We start from the raw sequence: 27,899 nt of genomic DNA on the forward strand, positions 1-27,899 counted from the left end.
GGTATAAATATGTTTTGTTCTTTATCTTTCTCTTACATGACCCCACTCAGGTGTGAACCCTCATATCATTGCTCCACCCATCTATTTTGTTCTTTATTCAACTTTCAATTTTCACAGTTTGATTTCAATCTAAAATAGCTCCCAATGGTCCCACTAGTTGTCATATAATTGGATCAAGTTTTAAGAAGTTCAATTTCACACACAAGACAAATTGGCCTTGTAAGGAGATTATATATGCTCTAGAGTGAAGTCGTTTTACTCCTCACATTGATCTCTCGTACTCACACAACCTTCTCATTCAATATTGCAGCATGAAGATGAGTTTCAGTGAAGATTTGCTGATCAAGATTCTTGCCCGATTGCCTCCGAAGTCTCTCCATAGATTTAAGTGTGTATCAAAGGAATGGCACAATTTGATCACTTGGGACACTTTATCCCGAAAAATTCTACCTCCACTCATGTCAGGTCTATTTTACTACAGCTTTGAGCCCTCAACATATGCTTTTGTGTCTAATTTAAAGGGTGCCAATGGAGGTGATACGTATACGAGTCCTCTAAGTTTCTTGCCATGCCATCAGAACATAAGAATTGCCAATTGTTGCAATGGGTTGCTTCTTTGTTGGATGATGGAAAGTGATTGCCACCAGAACCCAAAAAAAATTCACTATATTGTCTGCAATCCAACCACTAGAAAATGGGTTTCTCTTCCCAAGGTCCATAGAATTGGTTATGTTATGGGATTGGTCTACAAATCCTCGCATTTCTGATCAATTCAAAGTTGTTTGCTTCATGGATAGCATTGGCCGGGATGCCACGTCTCTAGAACTAGAGATTTTCTCTTCTGAGACAGGAAAGTGGGTTGAATCTACAGTGTTCTTGGGAACCAAACGTTATTGGTTGTATGGAAGACAAGCGGTTTTCTCTAATGGAGCTCTACATGTGTTGTCGTATCCCCATCATGTGTTGAAATTTGATTTCAAGGAAGAGGGTTGTCGATTGATAGAAGTGATGGAATTGCCTGAAGGCGTGAATAGAACTGTTATTGGTTGCTTAGGAGTGTCCGGTGGGTGTCTTCATTTCGCTAACCTCAACACTACAAAAATGAAAATATGGACACTCAGAGATTGCAGAAGTAGTGAATGGGAATTGAAGCATAGCATTAGATTCAGTTCTTTACTAAAGCAAACTTTTCAACCCAGCTTTTGGAAGATATTCACTTTCTTAGCTTTTCACCCGGATCTAGATGTTGTTTTTCTTGCATTGCGAGGTGAGATACTTTTTTATCATTTGAACAGCTCAAAGTTGGAGAAGTTAAATTTGGACCTTAAAGCATCCTTTACAGCTCCTTTTGGTTACATGTCCTTCCTCTTTCCTTTCTCTCCGTGCCTAGACACCTTTGCTAACTAGAAGAAGGAACATGTTCTTTCTCTCCTTGGGGGATACCTTTGATTACCAAAAGAAGGAATTTCACATGTCTCTTGGTTTTTCTATTCCATTTGTTATTGGAAACTGGTATTAACACTCCTTTTATTTTTGTAAAGAGCACTATTAAGGATGACTTTTTTCCGGATTATATTACTTCCGTTTTCTTGGTTTCTCTGTGTATTTTGTGTTAACTTACCAACTTCTCCATCGTTTTCTTGGTTTCTCTGTGTATTTTGTGTTAACTCACCAACTTCTCCAAAAGCTTAAGCTGTTGGAGAAAGGCGTTATTTATCTTTTGTACATTAATTTTTTATACTTTTAACACTCCCCCGCACGTGTAGCCCACTTGGCAAACAAGTGGCACATGTGGACACTCCCCCGCACGTGTGGCCCACTTGGCAAACACGTGGCACATGCGGTCCAACTTTTTGCCGACCATTGCATGTGGATTTTTGCTATCCGGGAGGTTTGAACTCGAGACCTTTGGCTCTGATACCGTGTTAACTTACCAACTTCTCCAAAAGCTTAAGCTGTTGGAGAAAGGCGTTATTTATTATCTGACATATTTCAACATAGGACATACCAGATCATTAAATGTACTATTAAGTCCAGCTACTAGCCTAAGAATTCCTCAATTTATTTTATAACAATAATATAAATTTGGTTGGAACATATAGAATAAAAATGGAACAAATAGCATCTAAAAAAGGTAATATTTTTTAGTAAATGGTTTCCGAGCTCAAGCTCAAATAGAATTTCTGAGGTAGAGTTTTTAAATAGAGTGGCTGCCTATGTTGTTTGGGTTATGTTAGATATTAACTCTATAGGACCTAACATAGATAGGGCGTACCTAAGAAATCATCTTCAGAGGGATCATGGTAAGCGTTGATTTGTGGAGGTTTAAAATGGACGTCTACAAAATGGTCCATTTCGTGCCTCTACAGATCGAACTGTTAGGAGGATCCTATGGAGATGGTTTCTTAGGAACAACATATATCTATGTCAGCTTCTATGCAATGAATGGCTTGGATGAGTCAAACATGGGAGATGCCCTATATAAAAACTCTACCTCAGATAGAATTCCTGAGCTTGAGCTCAAATACTGCGCCCCCAATCTTTTTTTGGTATATTAGGCGATGAAGTTTAGTTATTTTTCAAAGAAAAATACTAAAAGGACAGTGGCTGTTAGGCTTATTCTTAACACCCATGTGCAACTCGACAATGCGATCAGATCCATTGATCGGACCACCACCCACAAGTCTGTCCCACATTGCCTTTGACCCCACCTCGATTGGATGAATCTAGCTCCCTTATGTACAGAATCTTGAATAGAGCTCAGCAGAGAAAAGTCAGACCATTGGTTTTTGTAGTCATTTATCTTATTCAGGATGAGTTGTTCATTCGGCATGAGATCATTGGTCACGATTGCACATTCATAAGACAATGTGGGACCCAAAAATAAAGTTGAGATCGTTCCCTGCCTTATGCCCTGTTTAGGGTAGTTTGGGAATTTCATGTATTATATCATATCTCATTTTATTTTTATTAATTGTGTTATTTTTATTCTTTGTATACAAAAGGGAGTGATAAATCTTTCCTATTTTTCAGTATTTAATTTTGGCTTCCTTTTGAGCCTATTCTGTAGAGAATATTTAGGAGTTCTATTCAATGTACAACAGGTGGGTGAGAGTAAGGAGATTATTTAGGGAGTTTTGATGAAATTTTAGCCGCAGCCAAGTTTTTCGTTTTTCGTTGTTGTGTTGTAGTAGGATAAGGAAGTTGAAGTTGAGAAGGCTACCGGCATGCAAATCTCTATATACATGTAAAACCCCAAGGCAATCAAAGAACAGTAACTGATTGTCTTTCCTGAATGGCCCAAGATCTCCAATCTCAACTCTCACTTTAACTCTAAAAAAGTATGTATTAGAGTTGTCCTATGCTATTAGAGTTCTACCATGATACATTGATACATATTGTCATATATTTGAATCAAGTTTTAAGAAGTTTAGTTTCACACACAAAGTCAATATAAGTTCTTTAGGTCAGATTTGTCTTGTAATTAAGGAGAATATATATGCAATAGAATGAAGTTTTCCTCCTTACATTGATCTCTCGTACTTACCCAATCTTTTCATTAAACATTGCAGCACGAATATGAGTTTCAGTGAAGATTCTACCGCCACTCATGTCGGGCAGTGGCAGAGTCAGGATTTATGCATAAGGGGGGCAAGTTTATACAGGCTTATACATAAGGGGGGCAGGCCTTCAAATTTTAAAGGGGGCTGGGCCCAATTGAGCTGGGCCTATTAAGGATTTGGCCCAACTCAACGGGGGCAGTTGCCCCCTGATGCTACATGTAGCTCCGCCCCTGATGTCGGGTCTATTTTACCAAAGAATTGTTTACTCAAGATATGCTTTTATGTCTAATTCTAAGGTTGCCAATGGAGTTGATATGGATACGAGTCGTCTAAGTTTCTTGCCATGCCATGAGAAAATCAGAATTGCCAATTGCTGCAATGGGTTGCTTCTTTGTTGGTTTAAGGGACGTGATTCAGATCAGATCCTAGGCTTTATTCAATATATTGTTTGTAACCCAACTACTAAAAAATGGGTTTCGCTCCCTAAGTTGCATAGAATTGATTATGTTTGGGATTGGTCTATAATCCGAGCATCTCTGATCGTTTCAAAGTTGTTAGCTTCTTGGGTTACACCGGCCCGCTTGCCTCATCTATAGATCTAGAGATTTTCTCTTCTGAGACAGGAAAGTGGGTTGCATCTACAGTGATCTTGAGACTCAAAGGTTATCTTTTGAATGAAAGGCCAACTGTTTTTTCGAACGGAGCTCTACATATTTTGGTTCATCCCAATCAAGTGTTAAAATTTGATACCAAGGAAGAGAACTGTCAATTGGTAGATTTGCCTGAAGCCATGATCTATGCAGGCTTGTTAGGAGAGTCCAGTGGGTGTCTACATTTCGCTAATCTAAACACTTCCAAAATGAAAATATGGACGCTCAAAGATTGCCGAAGCAGTGAAAGGGTATTGAAGCACAGTATTAGAATCCAAGATTTACAAAAGCTACATTTTGAACCTCAATTATGGATCAATTTCTTACCTTTTCATCCGGATCTAGATGTTGTTTTTCTTGAAATGCGAGGTCTGATACTTTCCTATCATCTAAACAGCTCAAAGTTGGGAGAAGTTTAATTTAGACCATAACCCATCCTCTAGAGCTCTTATAGGTCACATGTCCTTTCTATATCCATTCTCTCCTTGCCTGGACACCTTTGCTAATTTTCAGGAAAGATTTCATGGCAGGACACCTTTGCTAACTAGAAAATGGAAGTTCACAAGCCTCTTGGTTTTTCTATTCCATTTGTACTGTTGGCAACTGGTATTAACACTCATTTTATTTTTGTAAAGAACACTACTATTAAGGATGACTTTTGTTCGAATTATATTACTTTCTTTTTCTTGGTTTCTTTTTGTATTTTGGATCCAGCTGAATGCTAAGTCATACTTGTTGGAATCATTAATGAAGCTTGATGGATGAAGGGCCCAGGATCATCCGATGAAGGTGTTCTTTATGACCTGACCACGTAAAGGAGGGAGAATGCGTGCCTTTCTTTTCCAACGGAGCGTATAAGTAACTTAATGTAGTCAGAGTCCGGATTTAGAAACATAAAACATAATAGACGTGTGGTCATATATATATATGTAAGGGATAAGCTACTAAGGTAAAACTTAGTAACCTTAGTAACTAAGTTAAGCGAAATGATAATCTAAGGGACAAGAAAATCCAGATTTGGGATAGGAGTATAGGACCAACCAAGAAAACTCAAGAAAATCCAATTTTTTAAATTCACACAAATGCTCCATTCCCTGACCGACACTTTCTTCTTTCTTCTTCTTCTTTTCTGAATGGTCCCGGAGTGGCGATGCCACATGAGAGGAAAGGGGGACAATTGCCCCCCTTAATTTTTTGGAAAAAAAAATACCTTTATTTTTTAATATTTTTTTATACTTACCCCTTTTTAAAAAAAAATATGCCCCCCCCCCCCCCCCCTTCCAATCATCCCTAAGATAGAAAATAAGTTTAAAATTTTAATTTTACCATTTTTATCTCCCTTTTTTGTGCAAAATTTACTATAATTTTTGCCCCCTTCTGCAAAATTTCAGATAGAAATTTTTTCTATCTTAATTTTAAGATAGATAAAAAATTACTATAATTTTTGCCCCCCTTGTGCAAAATTTCTGGCATCGCCCCTGCCCAGAGTGACACTTTCTCCCTTGCAAGATTTTGATGTGTAACTTATATATACGTTGATAGGCGAATTGACGCAACCAAATAACTTCTGGGTGTTTCTCTCTTTCGTCAAAATCTTGTAAGCAAATCCAAGAATTTTTGGATTTTTTTTTCCTGACTACGCCCAAAAATTTCTGGGTGTTTCTCTCTTCGTCTTATTGAAATTTTGTATACGTTGATAGGCAAATTGATAGTCTAAGGGACAAGAAAATACATATCGGGATTGGACCAACCAAGAAAACTAGAGAAAATCCCTTGAATTTTTAAATTCCCACCAATTGTTCATTCCCTCAGGATCTGTTCACTTCTTTTCCGTGGCAAGGATTTTCCTTTCCTTTCCAGGTGACATGGCATAAGGCTCTGTTCACTTGTTTTCTAGCAGCAGGAAAAGAAAAGAAAGGAAAAGAATCTGACGTAGAAAACTGGAAAATAAAGGAAAATAAACTGTGAGAAAATTCCGTTGTTCACATGGCCGAGAAAGGAAAAGAAAGTATGCAGGCAAAGTGGTTTTCTCAGGAAAGTGATTTTCTCACCCTTTTGGTGAGAAAATTTAGAGGGAAAGTGCAAGAAAATTCGTTTTCCACGTCATTATTTATATTTTCCACCTGTGTAATTATGCTTTCCCGAGAAAACAAGTGAAAGGCGGAAAATGTCAAATCATGTCCAATCACGGGAAAATTTGGCTTACTTTCTTCTCCTTTCCTTTCTCAAGAAGGCAAGTGAACAGAGCCTAAGGGAAAGGAATGAAGAGGAAAATGCTTCGTTTTCTATGGAAAGCCTCTTTCCGATATATTTAATCGGAAAGCAAATCTCAAGTAACAGGGAAAAAGTCAATTTCCACGTCATTTTTAGCCTTTAAATAAGAAATTCCACATTTGATAATAGTTTTCCCTGGAAAAGAAGTGAACACAGAAATTCTGTCTTGTCAAGGTCTTGTCAGGGAAAAAAAAGGCTGTTTTCCAGGAAAAACAGCACCAGGGAAAAGAAGTGAACAGAGCCTCAGTGACACTATCTCCCTCACAATTGTTTGATGTGTACCTTATATATTCACTTTCAATATCTTATACATGTAATCTATAATCCAAAACGAGCAGGGCTTTAGATGTTCTACCGATGGATAGGGTGATTAGGGCTTTTTCAATAGGGACCTTTGATAATTTTCATTTCTAATCACCCACTTAACGCCATTGATTAAGTGATTACGCTTTTTTTTTTTTTTTTAAATCATCCGTGATTGGTCCCACCCAATGGACAGTCCTTACCATCTATCCGTTATTCCACAATTAAGCGGAGATGTAGGGCAGCTTATTCCAATCAGTCCTTATGATGAATCCGTTAATCCACATTTGGCCACCTAAAGTTTTCCACGAATCGATTAATTGACACAAAATAAAATTACATCATCTGGATTGTCCATATGTTGAATCATATCATAAAATCTTAGCTTCTGTTCTTTTTGAATTTTTGGAATCGATTTTGAGGCCAAAACCGATTATTAGACCCAAAGTTTCACATTTTATTTTGAGTACAATAATTAAATCCATTCTCAAAATCCAAAGTGAACAGGGCTTTAAATTTTATGATCTGACATGATTCAAGATATGGACAATCCAGATCATCCAACTATAGAACCACGTGTATGGTGGTATCGAGCTAATTGAGATTAATTATAACTAATCCCCTAAATACCTCAAATTAACCTAGCTTTAGCAACAATAGTGTAAAGTTGGTTGGAAAAATATAAAAAATTAAATCGAAGAAAAACCAATCTATAGAGGGTTAGGATCAACCCTCTAACATTCAGATCGGAGGGTTAGGATCAACCTATGGAAATGATTTTTGAGGCACAACCTATTTAGGCTGTGGCCCATCTAATGGACGGTTTGGATCATCCTATGGTGCGGGCCATACCGTACTTTTAATAAAGTGAGGAGTGCCCTCATCAAAATATAGTAGTGCTGATAACATTTCCCATTTTTAATTGTGCATTTTTTGTTCTTTGTATAGGTTAATATAATCCCAAAAACAATAGAACGGTTAAAAAAAGGACTCTTTTAAACATGAATGTTTATCAAAATCCTTTGGCCTAAGATTTACTGTTTTGCTTTAGAAAGTTAAAGAAATTATCCGAACAGGCACCGGATTCCAGAATGGCCGACGATCTCCGACTCCCGTGTTTAACTCTAAAAGGGTATGTATAAGACTTGTTCTATGCTATTAAAATTCTACTGTGATACATACTCCTTGCCTGCCAAAAAATTGATGCATACTCTCGTATAATTGAATCTTGTTCTAAGAAGTTCAATTTAAGCACTTTAGGTGAAAATTGGTCTTGTAAGGAGATCATATATGTTCTAGAGTGAAAGTTGTTTCGCCTTACATTGCTTTCTTGTAATTCCCTAACCTTCATATTGAACATTGCAGTGAAGATGTGTTGATCGAGATTCTTTCTCGATTGTCTGCGAAGTCTCTCCATAGATTTAAGTGCGTATCGAAGGAATGGCAGAATTTAATCTCTACTCATTGAGAATTTTATTCAACTTCCGCTCATGCGAGATCAATTTTATTCGACGTTTTCTCTTCTGAGAGAGGAAAGTGGGTTGAACTTGCAGTGATCTTGGGACTAGTGTTAAACCACAGAGAAGATTAGATCCGAGAAGATACTACAATGGAAAAGTGAGCATGGTGAATACAATAACGGGATTAGGGTGAGGCAAGGCTAGGATTGCTTCCAATAAGCAAGCATGATTAGGCTACAGTGGCAGAGCTCAAAGGGATTCTCTTTTTCTCAATTGCAGTGGTTACTAGGGGGAGGGGATATGTTTTTATAGAACAATCTCAACGCTCACATTTATTACAGCCCATACACAACCCTTATCACAACCCCTACTCAACATTAATCACAACCCATAATGGCTATCTCTCTTCCACTGCTTCCAACGCATACATGTTACATCTCCCACCCTGCCATTGTATCACCTGTCCTCATCCTTAGGTGTTACACCTATCAATGTCCCCATGCCAAATTACCAACTGACATAGCGCAACATTGACACCTTTCATCCCATCAATGCACGTGCTCATGCATGTGGTAAATTCATTCGATCAAAACAACAATATCCGAACCTACCCGGAGCGAGCCCCTCTAAGAGGCAAATGAAGTTGGTGAGCCGTATGATAGGCAACTATCTCTTACGGTTCGAAGAGGACTCAGCTGTTAGTTGGTACCCCCTAGGTTTCGGGATAGGCCCTTTCGCTCTATTTTATTATATATGTGTAGCGAAAATGTTTTTTTGATACATAGATTCTATTTGACCCAAATTGTTCTGATTGAATAGATTTACCGCATGCATGAGCATGTACATTGATAGAATGAAAGGTGTCAATCTTGCACTATGTCAGTTGGTAACTTAGCATGGACATTGATAGGTGGACCTCCACCTAAGAATGAGGGCAGATGATATAGTGGCATGGGTTGGAGATGTAACGTGTATACTTTGGAAGTAGTAAAAGAGATAGCTGTTATGGGCTGTGATTAATGTTGAGTATTGGTTGTAATAAGGGTTGTGTATGGTCTATAATAAATGTGAGCGTTGAGATATCCCCACTTCCTACTCAACCATTGCAATTGAGAAAAAAAGAATACCTTTGAGCTCTGCTGGAGGCCGATCTTATTTGCTTATTGGAAGCAATCTTAGCCTTGCCTCACCTATCCTGTTTTTGCATTTACCATGCTCACTTTTCCATATCGTAGTATCTTCTCGGATCTAATCTAATCTTTTCTATGGATTAATAACCATAAGGTTGTTTTTGGTGTGGAAGACCACACGTTTTTTTTTCCTAATGGAGCTCTACATGTGTTGTTTTATCCCCATCATGTGTTGAAATTTGATATCAAGGAAGAGAGCTGTCGATTGATAGAATTGCCTAAGACCTTTAATAGAACCCTTAATTGGCTGCTTAGGAGAGAGTCCGGTGGGTGTCTCCATTTCTCTCACCTCAACACTCCCATTATTGGTCTTTATTTCAATGACCTCAACACTTCCATGATGGAAATATGGACCCTAATAGATGTAAAACTTAAGACATGTAAAACTTGCTATTGTCTCTCTTCTGCAGTTCTAATTTGGACACATGGAAAATAGAATTAAAAATCTCAAACAAGGGAAGGGCTTTCTCACCTTCCTGGTGTTTGGTTGTTTTCCTCAAGGATGACACACCCCAGTATATATTGGATTTTTCCAGATAGAGTGGGTTCAAGAATTTCGTTTACATACATGGCTAGATGCAAAAGAAACACTGAACATACCCTCTTTTATTAAAATTCTCAAGGGAAGGGAGCCCTTACTTTCATTTCTCTTTCATTAATTCTCAAGGAAAGGGAGCCCTTGTTCTCATTTCTGTTGGCTCAATGTCAATGGCAAAGCCTTTGCCAGTCTGCTTCCAGTAATCAGCATTTGGATTTATCCAATCTGGCTCTTCAATCTCGACCCTTGATTTTTTCAGATCTTCGCTCGAGATCTTGTATCTATCGTTCCTTCTCTCTAGCAATTCTGGCTTCACCATCCCTAAATTCACAGCCTGTGGTGACACCATAAGAGCAGGTGCACCTAGAGGAAGTCTATCACCTTAACACACACCAGTAAAAAAAAATTAGAAGAAAAGGTTACAACTCTAGAATTCTTTCTTTCTGCACTGATATTTCTATAGACTTTCTAAAGAAATCTACTTGTTTCATGAGAAATTATATGATGGGTGGCCGTATGAACCCATATTTTTTAAAAAGTACAGTATGGTCCAGTCCATACACTGGTCCAAACCGTCCATTTGTTGTGCCACAGCGTAAATAGGTTGTGCATGAAAAATATTTCCATAGGATGATCCTAACCCTCCGATCTACTGAAGTTTCCATAATGTGCACACCCTCTATGGATTGAACGGTTAGGATCATCCTATGGAAACAAATTTTGAGGCACAACCTATTTACATTGTGGCCTAAAAAATGGACGGTTTGGATCATCTTATGGTGTAAGCCGTACAGTACGTTTTTTGAAAAAAAATACTGGAACTATAGGGGCTTACACCATGTAATAAAATCTCCTAAAGAAATCTACTTGTTTTTATATCTTAGGATCTACCTCTATCTGTCTGCCACGTGCACCAAAACTTGCCGTAGGATTTGGCTAGATTTTTCAGCTCTGGCTTTTCTAACATCTCTGGAACCCTAGGGTTCACCCACAGACCAGCTTTGATCTGTATTACAAAAACCCAACAAAATATGCATAAAAAATTAGAAAATGATAGTTGAAAATTTGCCTAAATATAAAATAAATGAGACCCAATTGGTATTAGCACCCTCTAGTGCTAATATGGGAGTTGTGAAGAGAAGTCTTAATGCACCTCATAAGCATGGGAATGCCATAGCTTCTGTTCTTCAGTGGGCAAACCTTCAAATATCCTATCCGACACGATATACTCCACCCCTGCTCAAATACCATGACACATCAAGAAATCTCACCCATTGGATTGCAAATTTGGGCCCACATTATTTGGATGATCCAAAGCGTTCATTTGATGGGTCCTGGCATAGGTGTGCCCAAAAAATCAACTCCATTGGATCATCCTAACCCTTCAATCTATGGACGAACCTTCAGCTGAGGGGGCAAACCTTAAACAAATTGAAACTACAGGGGTGTATTTGTCACGTTTTAAACTATAGGGGTGGAAGTGGATATGTCAGAAACTAGAGGGGGTGTAAATGTAATTATCCCAAATAATAATTTGAACCAACCCTGTTCAATTTTTACTTATAGGGACCTTCAATGTGTGTTAATATCAATCTAAGTTAACCATAAACATACCATTTCCCACTAAATCCTTGAAAGAAAAAAAATTCCCAAGAAATGTTTTTTCCGTTGAGAATGTTTTTCTTTCAATCCAAACAGGGACTTGTCGAAGAAAAAAAATTACACCAAGAAAAAATTCAGGGCCTTGTCAAAGAAAACAAATTGCACAAATTCCCCAAGAAAAAATTTTCTTAGGAAATGTTTTTCTCGCAATCCAAGCAGGGCCTTATCAAAGAAAAAAAATTACACAAATTTCCCACGAAATTTTTTTCCGTCGGAAATGTTTTTCTTGCAATCCAAACAGGGCCTTACCATCAAAGAAAAAAATTACACAAATTTCCCAAGAAATTTTTTTCCATCGGAAATGTTTTTCTTGCAATCCAAACAGGGGCCTTACCATCAAAGAAAAAAAATTACACAAGTTTCCCAAGAAATTTTTTTCCGTGGGAAATGTTTTTCTTGCAATCCAAATAGGGACATATCAAAGAAAAAAAAAATTACCGATGAGTCGGGCATTGGAGTCGTCCGAGTCGTAAACTGCACACTGTAAGAAGTCCTGGTTGACTCGGGTGATGTAGTGGTGAGTCTCGATCTGACGATTCATGTCGTGGCTGTACATGGCGAAGGTGCACACGTGCTGATGAATCTGCTTCATCGGTTTCAAAGATTGTAGAATCTGAGCTCCTTTGTCAAGCACCTTCGACTCCATCTTTAGCGGCTCGCCCGGAGTCAAGCCGGAGCCACCCCCGGGCATGTGGCCGGGAAACTCATCGCTCGAAGCCATTTTTTAGCCGGCTTTTCTCTTCCCTTGTGACTTGTGACTTGTGACTTGTGAGTGTGCTTGTTTGTGTTTATTTAAGGAGAGGAGAGAGTTCCACGTTTGCGTTTCTTCTCGACACGTGGCGCGAGCTGCCCATGCAAGAGTCTTGACGTGGCGAACACGACGGGGCAAATGGCTTAACTTAAAAAGAGGTGGGTGATAGATAGTTAGCTACTGTTGATTGGTCCCACCAGTAAGGCGTTCACGTGATAATCTCCGTATGTACATCTGGTGGGTCCCACCATTTCTCTCTTGATTTTAGAACCATCTGGAGGGGACTTTGAATCTTGACCGTTTTTCAAAGCAGTCCATTTGCCGGCCAGCTAATTAAGCTCACCCACTAGATTTTTGGCTTCTCTAGAGTAGAGTCCAGTGGATGGTCCATCCGGATCCGGATCCGGATCGTGATCTTGTTAGTTGTTACCTGGGTGAGCCCAATCGTGTATAGTGAATAGGTGTCTCTGAGTATTAGCATTATTCCTCCGAACGATATTTAGCTGTTTATAATCTGAAAGGTGATGTTTACGACCCATTAGCGTATGACTGTGGATCTTGATAGAATGTTTAAATGTAGGGATTTGCTAGGGACCATTGCATAAGGCATTTCGCGGACCAGCTGTTGCACGAGAGAGCAGCCGCATTGGCTCAGAGTTTGTCTTATTCATTTAATTCATCTGAGGTGTGGCTGTTCTCTCATGCAACAGCTGGTCTGTGAAATGACTTCTACAATGGTCCCTAGCAAATCCCTTAAATATAAAAAAGGAAAGTGATATATTCTCCCCATTTTTTTACTTGTTATAGCCCCCTTCTAGTGTATTTATGACTACTCTTTCACACTTAGAGGGGGCTGTCCCAAGTGAAAAAGGGACGACTATATCACTTCCCATATAAAAACAACAATAAAAATGTTGGAGCCTGACTTGGTTTACTATAGACAATGTTCATATACTTTTGGATTTGATTTGTGCTTTTGGAATCGGCATCTCCTATATGTGTAGCACCATTGCTCAACATCCCCTCTGAAAAGAAATCTAGATGTAGCATATTGTCATCTCAAGGTAGTGTACTATATCGATCCCATCCATAATACCTGTGCCCTGTTGAGACCAACCCTAGCCCAAACTCGAGGTTGCATTCCCTCCACCCTAATTGAACTCAACCCGAGCCTCGGGTCAACCTTAACCCTACCTGCTGCTAAACCTCTCAACCCTAACCTGATACCTCTGACTCAGTTTTCCCAAAACAGAAACAATATATTTAAACCAAAAAAAAGGTTGGTTTTTGGGGAATGATATTTTCCACCCTCTGATGGATTAAAATCCCACCCCCCCGGCGCGCCCTTCAATGTTATTCGTTAAGTTTCAAAGGAAAAGAAAAACGTTAAAGGGGTGAATTTACCCTCAAGCAATGAACCATTCTCACAGAAACGGTTAAAGAGGGGATTTTATCCGTTTAAAGGCGGGGGGATATCATTTCCCTTTTTTTCATGTTTTCACAAACTAAGTTGATGATCAATCTTATACCAAATGATCGTACAACTTATGCCACCTAATTGCTTGTTTTCTTCATGACTTTATTAAACTATAAATGCAAGTGAAGATTATAAACACTTTGCTGTAAAGTAAGCAAGAAACATACATGAATTTTCCGTACAATGGGTATAGGATTACTTCTTGTCAAAACATAGAAAAAGTGCAGTAACTTGCACAGTTGAAATCAGTTTTAAGTTTTTGACCCCCTAAGTTCCAACCCACACCTGCCTGTCAAAAAAGGGAAATAATAAGGAGACTGGGGTGGTTCTGATAAGGGTATTCAAGGCATTTAGGTAGGTGATCGCTCTTTAATTCTTTCAAAAATTTCTTGTTATTTCCAAACCTCATTAACTCTCCTCCCTTCTTCTATCTTTTTTGACCCAACATGGTTTTCAAACTCTCACTCAATGCCATGAGACTCATGACCCACCCATCATTTCAATCACATCTCCACAACTCTAGCAGGGCATCTCTGTGTCTCTGTCACTTATGACACTCTTCAAATCCCAGCCCACTCTATTCTCCAACACCATACCAAAAGCTTGAAAAGAACCCACATTACTCCAATCATATCCCCCACCATCTCTTTCCTTGGTCTCATCTCTTCCAAGTTCCTAACCCTCCAAAATCAAATGGTCTCTCCCTTTCTTCCCTTCCTTCTCTCTCTAACACTCGTACTTATTCTCCCATTGTCCTCTACTTCGTTGTCTTCTCATGAAAAACACAAGTTCCAAAATCTCCAGTCCATGAACATGGACCTTTTGGAAAGAGAGACATTGTTCCTCATCATGGACACAATGTCCTCTGATAGAAAGTGGAGACTTTCCAGCCCAAATCCATGTAAGACTACCTCTTCATGGCCTGGACTTGAATGCAAACCAGGCAATGACAATCTCCTCCATGTCTCAAGGCTAGATTTTGGTACAAAACCCAACCCAACATGTAAGAAAACAGCCACATTCCCATCTCAAATATTCCACCTCCCTTACCTACAATCAGTGTTCTTTTCCAACTGCTTCACACACACCAAAACCACCATCTCCATACCTTCACCAACCAACCACAAAACTAGTCCTCTACAACAGCTTAGCCTTAGGTCAAACCATGCACTGGTAGGACTAGTACCACCTCAAATATCCTCTCTAAAATCTCTACAAATCCTCACTCTCTCACAAAACAGCCTTCATGGGAAAATCCCAGAAGAAATGTCCAGCATAAACTCTCTGATACATCTTGACTTGAGCTACAATTTTCTCACAGGCAGTATCCCAAACCAGATAGGAAATCTCAGAAACCTTGTAGGCATTGATTTGAGCTATAATTCTCTAACAGGCACAATCCCTGAATCAATTGGTCAAATGGGTCTTCTACAAAAGCTTGATTTGAGCTCTAATTCACTGGCAGGTGGCATTCCAGATAGCCTAGAGAACCTCAGTTTCTTGGTTTTTATGGCTCTGAGTAACAACAGGTTAAAAGGGAAGTTTCCAGATGGGATGACAAAGTTGCAGAACCTTCAGTACTTTATCATGGACGACAATCCCATGTTTATGCCATTGCCTTCTAATCTTGGGAGATTGGTGAAACTACAAGAACTGAGGCTTGCAAATTCAGGGTATTCTGGTGTAATTCCAGTGAGTTTTGCTCAGCTTTTGAATCTCAGCACCTTATCACTGCAGAATAATATGCTGAGCGGTGAAATTCCTGTTGGTTTGAGTAACCTTTCTCACATATTTCATTTGAATTTGAGTAGAAATACGTTGGTTGGTGTTGTTCCTTTTGGTGTTGGATTTTTTAAGAGGCTGGGAAGGAATTTGGATTTAAGTGGGAATTTAGGACTGTGTTTGAATGGGTCACAGGGCATTGAGGATTTGAATATTGGGGTCGGTATTTGCGGAAATTACAAAACTGGATCTGTTATTCATCCATTGAAGATATCTGGAGCTCCATCTGAGTTTTTCAATTTAGCCAACTTGTTGAGCTTTTTAGGTGTCTGGGGACTTTACCAGAGATTTTTTTAGGTGGGTTTCTCTTAAATTTTTGTTTGAAATTTCTTCTCTCTGTGATTATTTTGGTGTTCTTGCTGTTGGAAACTTGACAGAGGAAAGGGTGGTTTTCTGTGGGAATCTCTTTTTTTACCTCTATGGGGTCTTCTGGGTTCTGCATTTCTGCAGTGGTATCTTCCTTTTTTACCTGAAAAAATCTACATAGATATATGTATTTTACTAGATAAGATTTGCAGGAGTTGCTATATTTAGCAGAAACCATTAACAATTGGTTTTATATTTTGTTCCACTAAATTTGGTAGTGATGAGGTAGCAAATTATTTCTCTTATAAGAGCATGATGAGCAATCATGAAAACATATTCCATGGAATCATTTGAATGTATATGTGGTATTTAATAGCTATTTAAAATTTACATTTGTAAGATATTTAATAGCTAAATGGTATTTTACTTTTATAAAATCTTAGATAGCCTTAGATGGCTACCTACATTTTCCATATGGCTCCATTTGGATGCAGATAGTTACCTTGAAGATTAGTATAGATTTAATAGCTATAAAGAAATTTACATTTATAAGGTATTTAATGGTTAAAGGGAAATTTAGAATTACAAGATTTTATTTAACCACAATGTACCTTATTTTTCTAAATATATAGTTTAGTATAAAAGCCAACATCTCCAATTAATTCAGGCTTTTGGGTAGCAAAAGTTAACAATTATCACATAAAATGTCCTTATTTTTGGGTTATAATGCATCGTTTGTCAGTATGGATTGATTTAGAGTTGTTGAGGGATCCACCTCGGATCGGATACACCTATGTCTTGGTCATGACCCATTTGGATCTTTTATCAGTGGCATCCTTTTCACGAGTTTTTATATGGTGGCCGACCGTCCACTAACAAGGGCAGAGAGAAAAAAAAACTCTCCCCATGATTTTTGATCCAGCATTAGCCTCCTTTTTTTTACTTTTACCTTGATCAAAAATCAAGGAGGAGGATATTTTCTCTCTCCGTCCTTTACATATAAAGGGCGGCCACCATATAATTTCTCCCTTTTCACTATACTTTTTGGAACCACTTCGATCATGATCCATTTCGAATTGGGCCGTCCGTCGGAGTTTCCTAGGTCTTACTTACGTTGTACATAGTTACGGCTTAGGATTAGGAGATGGAAGAGGAAAGAAACCGGAGAGAAAGAGGAGAATTTTTATGGAAATGAAAAAAAAAAACGGAAAATCAAATATTGTTTATCATTTTAAGTAGGGTTTTTTTATTATTATGAAAATACCCCTCATGAATAGACACTATAAAATATATGAAGGTTATTTTCAAACATGCGCCCCGGCTACCTGTGGGTCAGTCATTACCCGAAATAATTTTGGATCTTAGAGTATGAGTCCAATAGACATGGTGATCAGATCTTGCTATTGTGCACACATTTTGTCCATTCACATTCGGATCCTTTGAACCCATTGGAGGCCTTGCTCCATTGACATTCCCTAGATTGTTGGGATTTTACACCAAATTCAAGTGTAAATTCACATGCAACCAATTTCCAATTTCACTGCCAAGAGAATGCATACCAAATTCTAAAGTTAAAAAAAAAAAAAAAAAAAGAGTTTCCCCAAAAAATGAGCAAACATGACCAGTAAGGGCAATCTGGTCATTCTGAAACAAGTACTGCGGGAAGAAGACACGACTTAGTAAATAGTACTGTTTGGTTCGTTTTCTGCAGGCACACCGTAAAATATATAAAGAGGAATCACTACTTAATTTCACAGATGCATGGTTTTGAAAAGGAAAATGAACAGAAGTGACCCAACAAAGCTCAAGGACATTTACAGGTGTCCTTGACCAGTCTGAGCACGAAGGACGCTTCCAAGAGCTGTAACCCACCGTATTAAAAAAATGTACAAATTACACTGTATACTAATTACCTACTATGGAATATGGATGGAGTAAAATGGTAGAAATTGCCTTTAAGGCTGTAATTTGCTGCCTAATTTGGCTGGGTGTTAGTAGAATTAAGCAACTTAATATATGGAAATTTACATTTCTAACATAGATAGTTTGCTAGAAAGAAAGGTAAAGAATATATTAGCTCCCTTTTCTTCCCTAGGCCACCTCCTGCTAGGGTAAAATCGTAGTCATAAATAGGCTCGTGGAAGAAAAGGGGGACAGTATATCATTTCCCTGTTTGGATTCCTAGAAAAGCATTTCTGATGGAAAAAATTTCTTGGAAAAATGTTTTCTTTTTATGATTATATTTAATTTAGAGGGATATCCTAAGTAAAATTTATTAGAGTCGGTTCAGGTTTTTTTTCATAAGAAAACATAAAAAAAGCATGAGATTTTAGAAATATTTTGCTTTCCAAACTTTTCCATAAAATTCTTGCAGTCTAAATTGTTAATTTTTAAATGTGTATTTTTTGGGTTGCTTTATTTTAATTTTATTTTGAGAGATGTAGTGAAGGCAAATATGTTCTTTTGTGTCCATGGGCATATTGGTCTTTTTGCCTAGCTTGCACACGTGTGAGCTACACATGTTTACACATGTTTGCTCCATCTTTTCCCACCACTTATCTATTTCAAATTCAAACCCTTTCTTGGAACTCCAAACCCACCACTTCCCTAAGAATTAATGACATCACTTTCCCATACCCACTACCACTTAGCTAAGGGTCCGTTCACTTATTTTCTCGGTAAAGTAAAGTACAGGAATCTAACGTGGCAGAAAGGAAAGGAAAGGAAAAGAAATTGTGCTTGAAAAGGAATCCTAAGAAATCCAGAGAAAAGGTTTCCTGTGCCTGTTCACTTGCCAATTAAACTATAGTGGGAAAGCTAAATACAAAAGTTACATTGAACCATACTACATAGTTTGACACAGTTACAGACCTACAAACCCATTAAAAACCCAAATACATCAAGCATATCCTAAGAAGCGCAACAATAAGCAGATGACTAAACCATCCAAAATTTCAAATGTAATCAGCTACAAACCCACTGAAAAAAAAACCCAAAATCCAAACCCAATACACTACAAAAACAAAAGAAAAATGGTGAAAAGCATTACCTTGTCTGTAAGATACAACAGAGATTGAAACCCTCAAGAACCGAAACCCTATTGCAAGATAAACAAAACAAAGATCCCAAAAAAAAAGGTTCGAAACTACAGCTACGATACACCACAACAATGGCAAACAAAAATCAGCACATATCTGAAACCCTATTGCAAGATAAACAAAACAAAGATTAAAAAAAAGGTCTGAAACTGCAGCTACGATACACCACAACAATGGGAAAAAAATCAGCACAGATCTGAAACCCAAAAACCCCAACATCCAAAAGCTATTGCAAAAAAAACCACAACAATGTTCAACCAACAGATCTGAAACTATTTTGCAAACAAAACAGAGAGGGAGAAAGACAAACCCAAAAAAGGATGAAAAAACAGAGAAAGAGAGTTGAGGGATATACCTTGCCGGAGAAGACGGATAGCTCGCCGGAGTTCAAGCCGCAGAGAGAGCTAAAACCCACAAAAAAATGAATAAAAATCCAGGGCCTATGTCGGCCAGAGAGAGAGAGAGAGAGGTGGGAAAGACATACCTTGCCGGAGAAGACGAGGTAGGTTGCCGGAGGCGAGGTTCTCACAAGAGACAACGACAAGGGAGGAGGCTAGGGTTTTCACCAGTGGAGTTGTGAAATGGGGAGCCCGACTTTTTTTCCTTTCTCGCAAGAAAAGGAAACCTAATCTCGCTGTTTTGGGAGGAAAGAAAAATGCGTCTTCGTGAGAAAATATAATTTCCACGTAATACTTTTCCAATTTCCACATGGGTAAATCAGGTTTCTCTTGAACGGAATAGAACAACGATAAAATAGGATTCTCGGGAAAATAAGAGCATATTTCCTTTCCTTTCAAGGGGCGCAAAAGCAAGTGAACAAGGCCTAAGTTATTTTCTCTTTACTTTCCTTTAACTATGCCTATTCTCATTAACTTTATTTTGGTAGAGATTCTCCACTACCTAGACCTTCATTGAAGCTCTCTTGTGTGCAAGCTTTTCTCTTGAAGCTTTTTTCTTCTTATTGTTGTTTATCTTGTAGTATTGTTCTTTCTATCATATATTATATTGAAGCACATATGTTTAGGGCATTGTTCTTCTTTTACTTTGGTTGTTCATCTTGGGTTAGTGTAAACTTTGGTTTCACTATTTGAAAAGAGGATTTTCCTGTGTTGTGAAAGATGCCTGCAACTTGCAGGCATCTTTCGAATTTTTTTGTTTTTGTTTTTGTTTTTCTCATTCAGGCACCTAAAAAAATGGCATAGAATAGTTGCCCAAAGCAACTCATACATAGGGTTGGGCCGGTCGCTCATCGGTTGAGCTCTATTTCTCATCCTTAAGGTCGCAGGTTCGACCCCGACTTACCTATAAAAAAAAAGAGAAATTATATGATGCCCGACATTGAGAATGTAAAGGGCGGGTAAAGACAAAACCTGCAGCCTTGGTTTTTGAATCAAGGAAAAGTCAGAAAAAGGGCTTTCCCTTGAATTAAAAATCAAGGGAGAGATGGTTTTCTCTCTCCGCCCTTTATAACCTGACAATCGGGCATCATGTAAGTTCTCCAAAAAAAAACTTGTGAACTTAGGTGGTCTTGTGAGGCCACTTAAAACCAGTAAATGTAAAATCTCTTTTAACTGTAAATGTAAATTTGTTTGATTAAATAGGAAATGTGGACTCTTTATACGAACCAATGGGAGGCTTTTTAAGCCACTAAAGCAGGAGCTCCCCCTTTTCTGTTGATTAGATATCTTATACATGTTTATCTTTCCCAAACCGGGCGCAGAATAGCACATGCGGCAGCAAACCTAACCAAAGGCTTACCTAGGCTTTGTGCACAATACGCCACCCGGCCTATGTTAAAACGAACCCCTCTGTCAAATTCCCATTTTCCAGTTTCCAGAAAATGTCTGGATGGTGGTTACAGCTCTCTCGTCGAACTCTATTATATGCAAAAAACTCTTATTACATTCCCAAACCCCAATCCCAAAACCCTAGCCAGTTTGTTTCTCTCGAACACTCGATTCTGAAAACTTGTTCGAAGATTCAAAGCAGATCATACTCAGATATTCCTCTACCGCCTCCCTCCGATCCTTCTGGAAAGAAAGCTGATGTGGCCGGGAATCCAGTTTCCTCTTCATTGAACGATTTCGAACTTGCCAAATTCGCCGCCATTGCAGAAACCTGGTGAGCTTTTTCTTTTAACTTTTCTTAGAAAAGAAAGGATTTTTTAGGGTTTATTGGTGTGATTTCTTGAACGAATGAGTAGGTGGGACTCTGAAGGGCCATTCAAACCGCTGCATTTGATGAACCCTACTAGAATCGCTTTCATTCGCTCTGCGCTTTGCCGACATTTTAGGTATATTGGCTATAATATGTTCTAAATGTATTTCAGTTTGATTGGATGAGTGAGTAGTTTGATTTGATTCATTTCTTGTGGCAATTTGTTATTAGGGTTTTCTCTCAAACATGTAGGGGTTATGTTTAGTATCCAATATTTGTTAAAACTTGCTGTTTCCTCCTCTGATTTTGGGCATTGGTTTCCTACTACTGATATGCGCATATAATTATGGTGTTTATGGGGCAGTTAATGTAGCTATTATGTAGTTGTAGGAATGTGTTTTAGGCGCTGTTGGTTTCAGATTGTGATAACCGTGAGGGCCCCAACTGATTATTGGCCCAAAATTAAATAATTTTGGGCCAATAATCGGTTGGGGCCCTCCCCATCGGTTGTCACAATCTAAAACGAACAGGGCCTTAGGGTTGTGGGTGTTAGTTATTTGCTTATTTGTCATGTAAGTGGGTTAATAGGTTAGTGATGTGGAAATCCGTTGTATTTGTATTTAAAGAGTTGTATCTTAATGGAAATGTAGAGAATTTTATAGCAACAAAGGGAACTTTGTTTTAGGATTGTCATGGTTCCTCTCGAATTGAACCTCTAGGAGGTTCGGTTGCGTCAAATCAACCTCTCCCCCTCTTTTCTATTTTATTTTTGTTTATTTGTGTCACGGCCAATCAGACACATAACAAATACATTGATCATGATTTTGGTTATATTTATTGGATGCTGACGTGTTACTCTTGTTCCAGAAAAGACCCAAGTTGTGCTAGACCTTTTGAAGGATTAAAAATTGTTGATGTTGGTTGTGGAGGTGGCATTCTTTCGGAGGTATTATCCTATTCAGAATTTATGGCAATTCTCGTGATATTGAGTTGTTGCATCTAGATCTTTGATTTGTCCATGTTTCATGTTGTGTGTGTGTGTGTGTGTGTGTGTGTGTGTTTGTGCGCCTGTGATTCTTTAAATTGAAACAACTTTGATTTAAATTCCAGATTTTACTACTTGGCAATATAGATCAACTGTAAAATCCTCAACATTGGGCAAACTATGTTCCCTCGAGCATTTCCTTAAAGTATATCCTAATTCGCTAGGGAGGGAGAAAATTTTCAACAAGTCAATGAACAGTGTTAAGGGAACCGCCTTCAATCCAAATATTATGAAGAGAAATTTTTCAATAAGCCAAAGAATGATGTTAAGGGGGGATCGCCTTCAATCCAAATCTTATTATGGATGTTGTGCTCAGGTATAAGCTCAACACCATTCCACAACGCCACCATTTTTGCTGTCACTGTGGATGAAGTGTCAAACTCCTAATTTAACTTCTAACAATATAGACAAAACAGGACAACTAACCTACTAGTAGCATAACCTTTAAACAGGACAACTAAATTACTAAAGAAAACCAACAACTATTTCAATAAAATAAATAAGTCCTTTGGAAATTAAACTCCACTAATTTGGCTAGGTTTATGGCCCACTAGCCCCGATACACAAACTTGGCCAAACTCCAAGGTGGTCCATGTTTCCTCGACCAATTGGGGATATGAAATTCTACAATAAAGATAGATAAATAAATAAATAATTTTCGCTACCAGGCTACTGCTATATTTACCTTCAGATCCATAACTAGGAAGGGCCATCCAAACATCCCAAAGGTCTGACCGTTAGGCAGTAGAGCCCCAAAGAATCCATTCCAATCCTTGAACAATTGTTCATCATGCCTCCACATAAGCTCAATGGTATCCTACTCTCTTTGACTTCTCTAATCAATGTCATACGATCAGCATATGCACAAGAGAAACTCTCACATTCTCCATCCTCCACATGCCCCACCATATCGAGTAGAAAACAATTTTCTGTAGGCATCGAAGCATCTTGCTTTCTCATCTCCTATTAGTTGACTCTACTTATTACAAATATCAAACTATTGTTTCTCTTATGCATGTTCTTCTGTAGATCTTTGTCACCCCTCCGTCACTTGGGGCTTTTTGTATCTGTGTTGAATTATCTACTTTGTCTTTAATGCAATTGTCTCAAAAAATAAAAAAATACAAGAAAACTTGGAAATGGGTATGCCTAAGTAGCTAGTAGTGATATATTTTGCACGCTCTTGTACATTACATCTCTCTCAAAGACTCAAAGTAGATATTCTATTATCCCCTGTGGTTGCGGAGTGTTTATCCTGCGCATACTCTTAATATCCTTAGAACTAATTATCTATAGCTCTTTTCCTATGGTATTTGCCCATGTCTTGAAGCTATTATATTTTTAAGAAACGAGGTTAAATTGAAATATATAACATTATGTGTAGTAAGATGGTGTTGATGAAAACCTGTTATGATCTGTTTTTTTCTCTCATTTATCATAATACCAACTTTACTAACTCAAGCGTTTGCTGTATTCATCATCTTTTTTTTTGTTCCGACTATACTGCCATCTGATATGTATTTTGCTTCTGCAGCCTTTAGCTCGAATGGGTGCTATTGTAACAGGCATTGATGCTGTGGAGAAAAACATCAAGATAGCAAGCCTTCATGCTGTATGTCCATTTCTGTCGTTTGTGTGTGTTTGTATACATAAAAAAATTCTGCTAGAATAATTTCTTAAGACCGTGGGTAAATTCTTTGTTTTTAAGCTGGAGGATTGTCTTTTGCTTCTATGCCTTCTCAGAATATTGTCAGATTGAACCATTCATTTTTCATTTAACTGAGTCTAACTTGAACAGGGATTGGATCCGCTAACTTCGTCAATTGAGTATTGTTGCACAACAGCAGGTACAAGCAAATCTTGTTCTCTATATGGCACTTTCTAATCTACTCATTAAATTGTTAAAACAGTATTAATCTTAGTGCTTTCCATACCAATGTGGCATCTTTTGCACTGTATTTTGTGCACTTGCATCGATTTTTTTGATGCACAACAAAGCATTCATTTATGTGATGTTCCTTAATGGTGCACACCCCAAAGAACAATAATGTTGAATGATAAAAATGTCGGGAAGACAAATTTATTGGTACATGTTTTCAATGATAAAAATATATAGTAAAAAAGTTTTTTTTCCCTCGCATATTATTTTGCGTGCGCATTGGAAGACCTCACATAGAAAACATTTTATTTTGCATCCAAAGTGGCTATAAGGTAACAGATGGTGTCAGTCCTTAGCCAGTACAGTTAGGGAGAGGGACTATGACTTTGCTGAAAGCAAGTAAAAGAATTGGTTAAGAAAAACAAGCCAGAAAGACCCCTGCTTTTTAGAATCAAGAACTTCTAAAATTTAAAAATTAATCGACGTCAATGTACAGCAGTACAGCAGTTTAATATACCACTTAAAAAATACAGCAGTTTAATGGGTGATGACCAGTGCTCTTCCTCCATGAGATGTTGTAGGACCCAAACCATGGAAGACCATATATGTAATACATGATCATGATTCTTGATGTGACAAAAGCATATGAAGATTCTCTAATTACAGTCTGAAGGGCCTAAGTTAGAGTCACTGACACAAATTCTGAGGGAAGCTAATGTTGGCAAACCGTGACAACCTCTGAAGTTCCTCAGTTTCACTAATTTCACCTCTTACCCTGTAACTTATTTGTTGTCTAGGTTTCTGTCCTTTCTAAATATTTAGGAATGAGATTAATTAGATAAAAGAAGTTTCTATGTTATTTCCATTTATGTTGTGTTTTTGTTCCATTACATCATAGAAGCAGTTGTGTGTGTGTGTGTGTCCTAGATTATTCACTAATATTTTAAACATCTCAAGTAGAATGGATGATGTACGGACCTATTAACTAAATTTTTTGTCCTTGGAAATCTGGGCCAGTGATATTCTATCACTGCCTTTGACATTTGCCTGACGGGATAATATGAATTTGGCTTCTGTAATTTTTAGACCTCATAGATGAGAAACGATTCATCTTATTTACTGGGTAAGAGTGGAACCAAGAAAATATTGGGGCATGCTTCTTTTTTTCTTTTTTTTTAAATGGTATTGGGGCATGCTTCTATGGCTTAGTGAGTCAAGAATTTGTTTTCCCTTCATTTTTTTTCTATGTTATTATTATGCTCGACTCTGTACGATGCATTGACTTGCTGATATCAGTTATTCTGTATTTGATTAGTTGATGTTGAATTTAAAATGTGTGTGAATGCATCAAATTACACTGGTAACAACGATGATTTAGTATCAGTCTGATTTGCAACTTCAAGTTACAAATTTTGTTTATGTTGGATTTACTTCTATCAACTGAACATCTTCCATGCCAAGGGATTGAATAGATTTTTCATCTGATACATTCTTTTACACATCACAATAACTCACATGATGCAATTATGTGGACAGAGCAGTTGGTTGAAAAGCAGCAGAAGTATGATGCTGTTATTGCACTTGAGGTATGCAATTATACCTCAGCTGAGTAAGGAATGTATATCCTGTTTTTCTGAATATGTTTATTAGTTCCACAGTAGGTACATATCCTACTGAATTCCATCATATATCTTCCAATGTTGTGGCTGCTTTTCATGACGTTGTTTGAATATCAACCCCTGAGTGTGCTGAGTATTTGGGTGCAGATATTTTTCTCTTTCCATTAGTCAGAGGTTGTTTATTTGTTTATTACTTTTTTGAATGTTATGTGATAAGTTCTTGAATGATTCCCATGAAAGTTGCAAATTAGTCAGCACACATTAAAATGATAAAATAAAAGGAAAGAAGGAAAAGGTCACCATTATATCGTCCATTCTTGATAATTGTAAATATTGATTACAGGTAATTGAGCATGTAGCGGATCCCTCAGAATTCTGCAAGTCCTTGGCAGCATTAACTGTTTCTAATGGAGCCACTATGATCTCTACAGTTAATCGCTCTATGAGATCATATGCTGCTGCCATCATTGCGGCTGAGTACCTCCTCCGTTGGGTATGCCTCCTTAAACTTCTATTGTCAGTTTTGATTGTACTGTCTTGAAACATTGTAAAAGAGGGATCAAGATGGTTCACACATTGCTTCCATGTAGGCAGAAAACGTAAATGTTTATTTTGCAACTATTTATCAGTTCATAATATTACATTTTGGCTTATTATAATCAAAATCGATGCAAAATAATAATAATAATAATAATAATAATAATAATAATAATAATCGATGCATACCATTAAGGCCCCGTTTGTTTAAGATTATGACTACCGATTCTGAGGGCCAAACCTATTATTGGACTAAAAAATTACGTTTAAATTTGAGTCCAATAACCGGTTTAGCACTTGCCATCAGTTGTCATAATCTCCTTGAGGTCTCAGGTTCAATCCCAGCTTGCCGATCACAAAAGAAAAAAACAATCAGTTGTCAGTAATCTTAAACGAACAGGGCCTTAGGATGTTGTGTAGCTTAATTTGCTATTGGCTTTATGTCATATATTGAATTAGTCACATGATCCTTCATTCACATACATTGAATGCTATAGAGAAATATCTGGCATGAATTGGGAACCCTTGATTTAATCTATGATACATAAAGCTAAGTACGATGTTAAAAAACATATAGTCATTATCTTCGTAAAGTCCCTTGAATTCTGCTGTCATATAAGCTTTTGGCACTCCACCTATGTATCAATAACATTAAGGAAGTGAGAAATTCAAAACTGACTGATGATTGAAATGTGGGGCCATTTTATCTACTGAACCTAATTCCTTATAGACTCCCCTTGAAGCTTTCGTAGCTGATTTCTGTTATTTGCAGCTCCCAAGAGGTACGCATCAGTGGTCGAGTTTTCTTACCCCAGAAGAGTTAGTGCTTATTCTACAACGCGCTTCAATCTCTGTAATGTCCCAATCTTTCTCGTCCTCTTTAATACTGACCATGCATTACTGAACTTTGGATATCTTAAAAAAAACAGTAGATATTTCCTGAATCATGTCCACTATCTTGATGTTCTGTTTAGGTCCAAGAAATGGCAGGATTTGCGTACAACCCTTTGACAGGAAAATGGTCACTATCGGATGATACGAGTGTAAATTTCATTGCATTCGGTACTAAAAGCAGCCAATAAAGCATTATAAAAAGCTTTTATATCAAGGTACCCCCACCTAGCCCCTTTTTATTGTGATGATGATGCCCATATGTGCTTGAATCTGATGTGGGTTGTTCTCATTCCCTTCAGTTGAAGCATTACTGATGGGGGATTATCCGCAACTAGAAGACAGTCTAGAGAATAACTGTTGATTCAAAGTTGTCTCTTTTTTCTTTTATTTCATTTTATTTATTGTATTCAATCAAGCCTTTGTAAGCTTGTATTAATTTATTGTAATAATTAGAGGGTGTCATTTGTCTTATCTCTCCAGATAGTTATGTCCTACCAAAACCACCCATTATCATGTGTCATTCTCTCCTAGAAACAAAAATTCCAAACTAGTTGTCTGCATAGTTGTCCTACCAAAACCACTCATCCCATGTAGAGAAAAGTCGCCAGTTGTTGTTGGCCCTACCTTACTCAGTGGGTTCTGCTAAGAGACCCCGAAAGGGGTGGGATGTTCATTTGGCAGTAGTGGGTTCAAACCCTAATTAACCTAATCAAG

The 27,899-nt window shown here is 37.8% G+C and overlaps 3 protein-coding genes across 3 annotated transcripts; 2 read left to right on the top strand and 1 right to left on the bottom strand.

Moving 5' to 3' along the window:
- Positions 1-10,026: 10,026 nt before the first annotated feature.
- LOC143890321 (oil body-associated protein 2B-like) lies at positions 10,027-12,402 on the bottom strand. Its single transcript, XM_077394956.1, has 4 exons — positions 12,079-12,402; positions 11,132-11,214; positions 10,870-10,984; positions 10,027-10,359 (listed from the first exon to the last, which is right to left on the bottom strand). Exons 1-4 carry the CDS (start codon positions 12,359-12,361, stop codon positions 10,103-10,105), a joined length of 738 nt encoding a protein of 245 aa, XP_077251071.1. The 5' UTR covers positions 12,362-12,402; the 3' UTR covers positions 10,027-10,102.
- Positions 12,403-14,267: 1,865 nt separating this feature from the next.
- On the top strand, positions 14,268-16,053 carry LOC143890319 (uncharacterized). Its single transcript, XM_077394955.1, has one exon. It carries the CDS (start codon positions 14,562-14,564, stop codon positions 15,945-15,947), a length of 1,386 nt encoding a protein of 461 aa, XP_077251070.1. The 5' UTR covers positions 14,268-14,561; the 3' UTR covers positions 15,948-16,053.
- A 4,694-nt stretch (positions 16,054-20,747) lies between these two features.
- Positions 20,748-27,656, top strand: COQ3 (coenzyme Q 3). Its single transcript, XM_077393442.1, has 10 exons — positions 20,748-21,175; positions 21,258-21,347; positions 22,079-22,157; positions 23,791-23,868; positions 24,055-24,103; positions 25,672-25,721; positions 26,098-26,247; positions 27,064-27,144; positions 27,266-27,400; positions 27,485-27,656. Exons 1-9 carry the CDS (start codon positions 20,895-20,897, stop codon positions 27,371-27,373), a joined length of 966 nt encoding a protein of 321 aa, XP_077249557.1. The 5' UTR covers positions 20,748-20,894; the 3' UTR covers positions 27,374-27,400; positions 27,485-27,656.
- Positions 27,657-27,899: the final 243 nt, after the last annotated feature.

The sequence above is a fragment of the Tasmannia lanceolata genome, unplaced genomic scaffold (genome assembly GCF_043159265.1).
Source record: "Tasmannia lanceolata isolate RefF3 unplaced genomic scaffold, GAP_Taslan_0.1 ptg000013l, whole genome shotgun sequence".
Classification (NCBI taxonomy): Eukaryota; Viridiplantae; Streptophyta; class Magnoliopsida; order Canellales; family Winteraceae; genus Tasmannia; species Tasmannia lanceolata.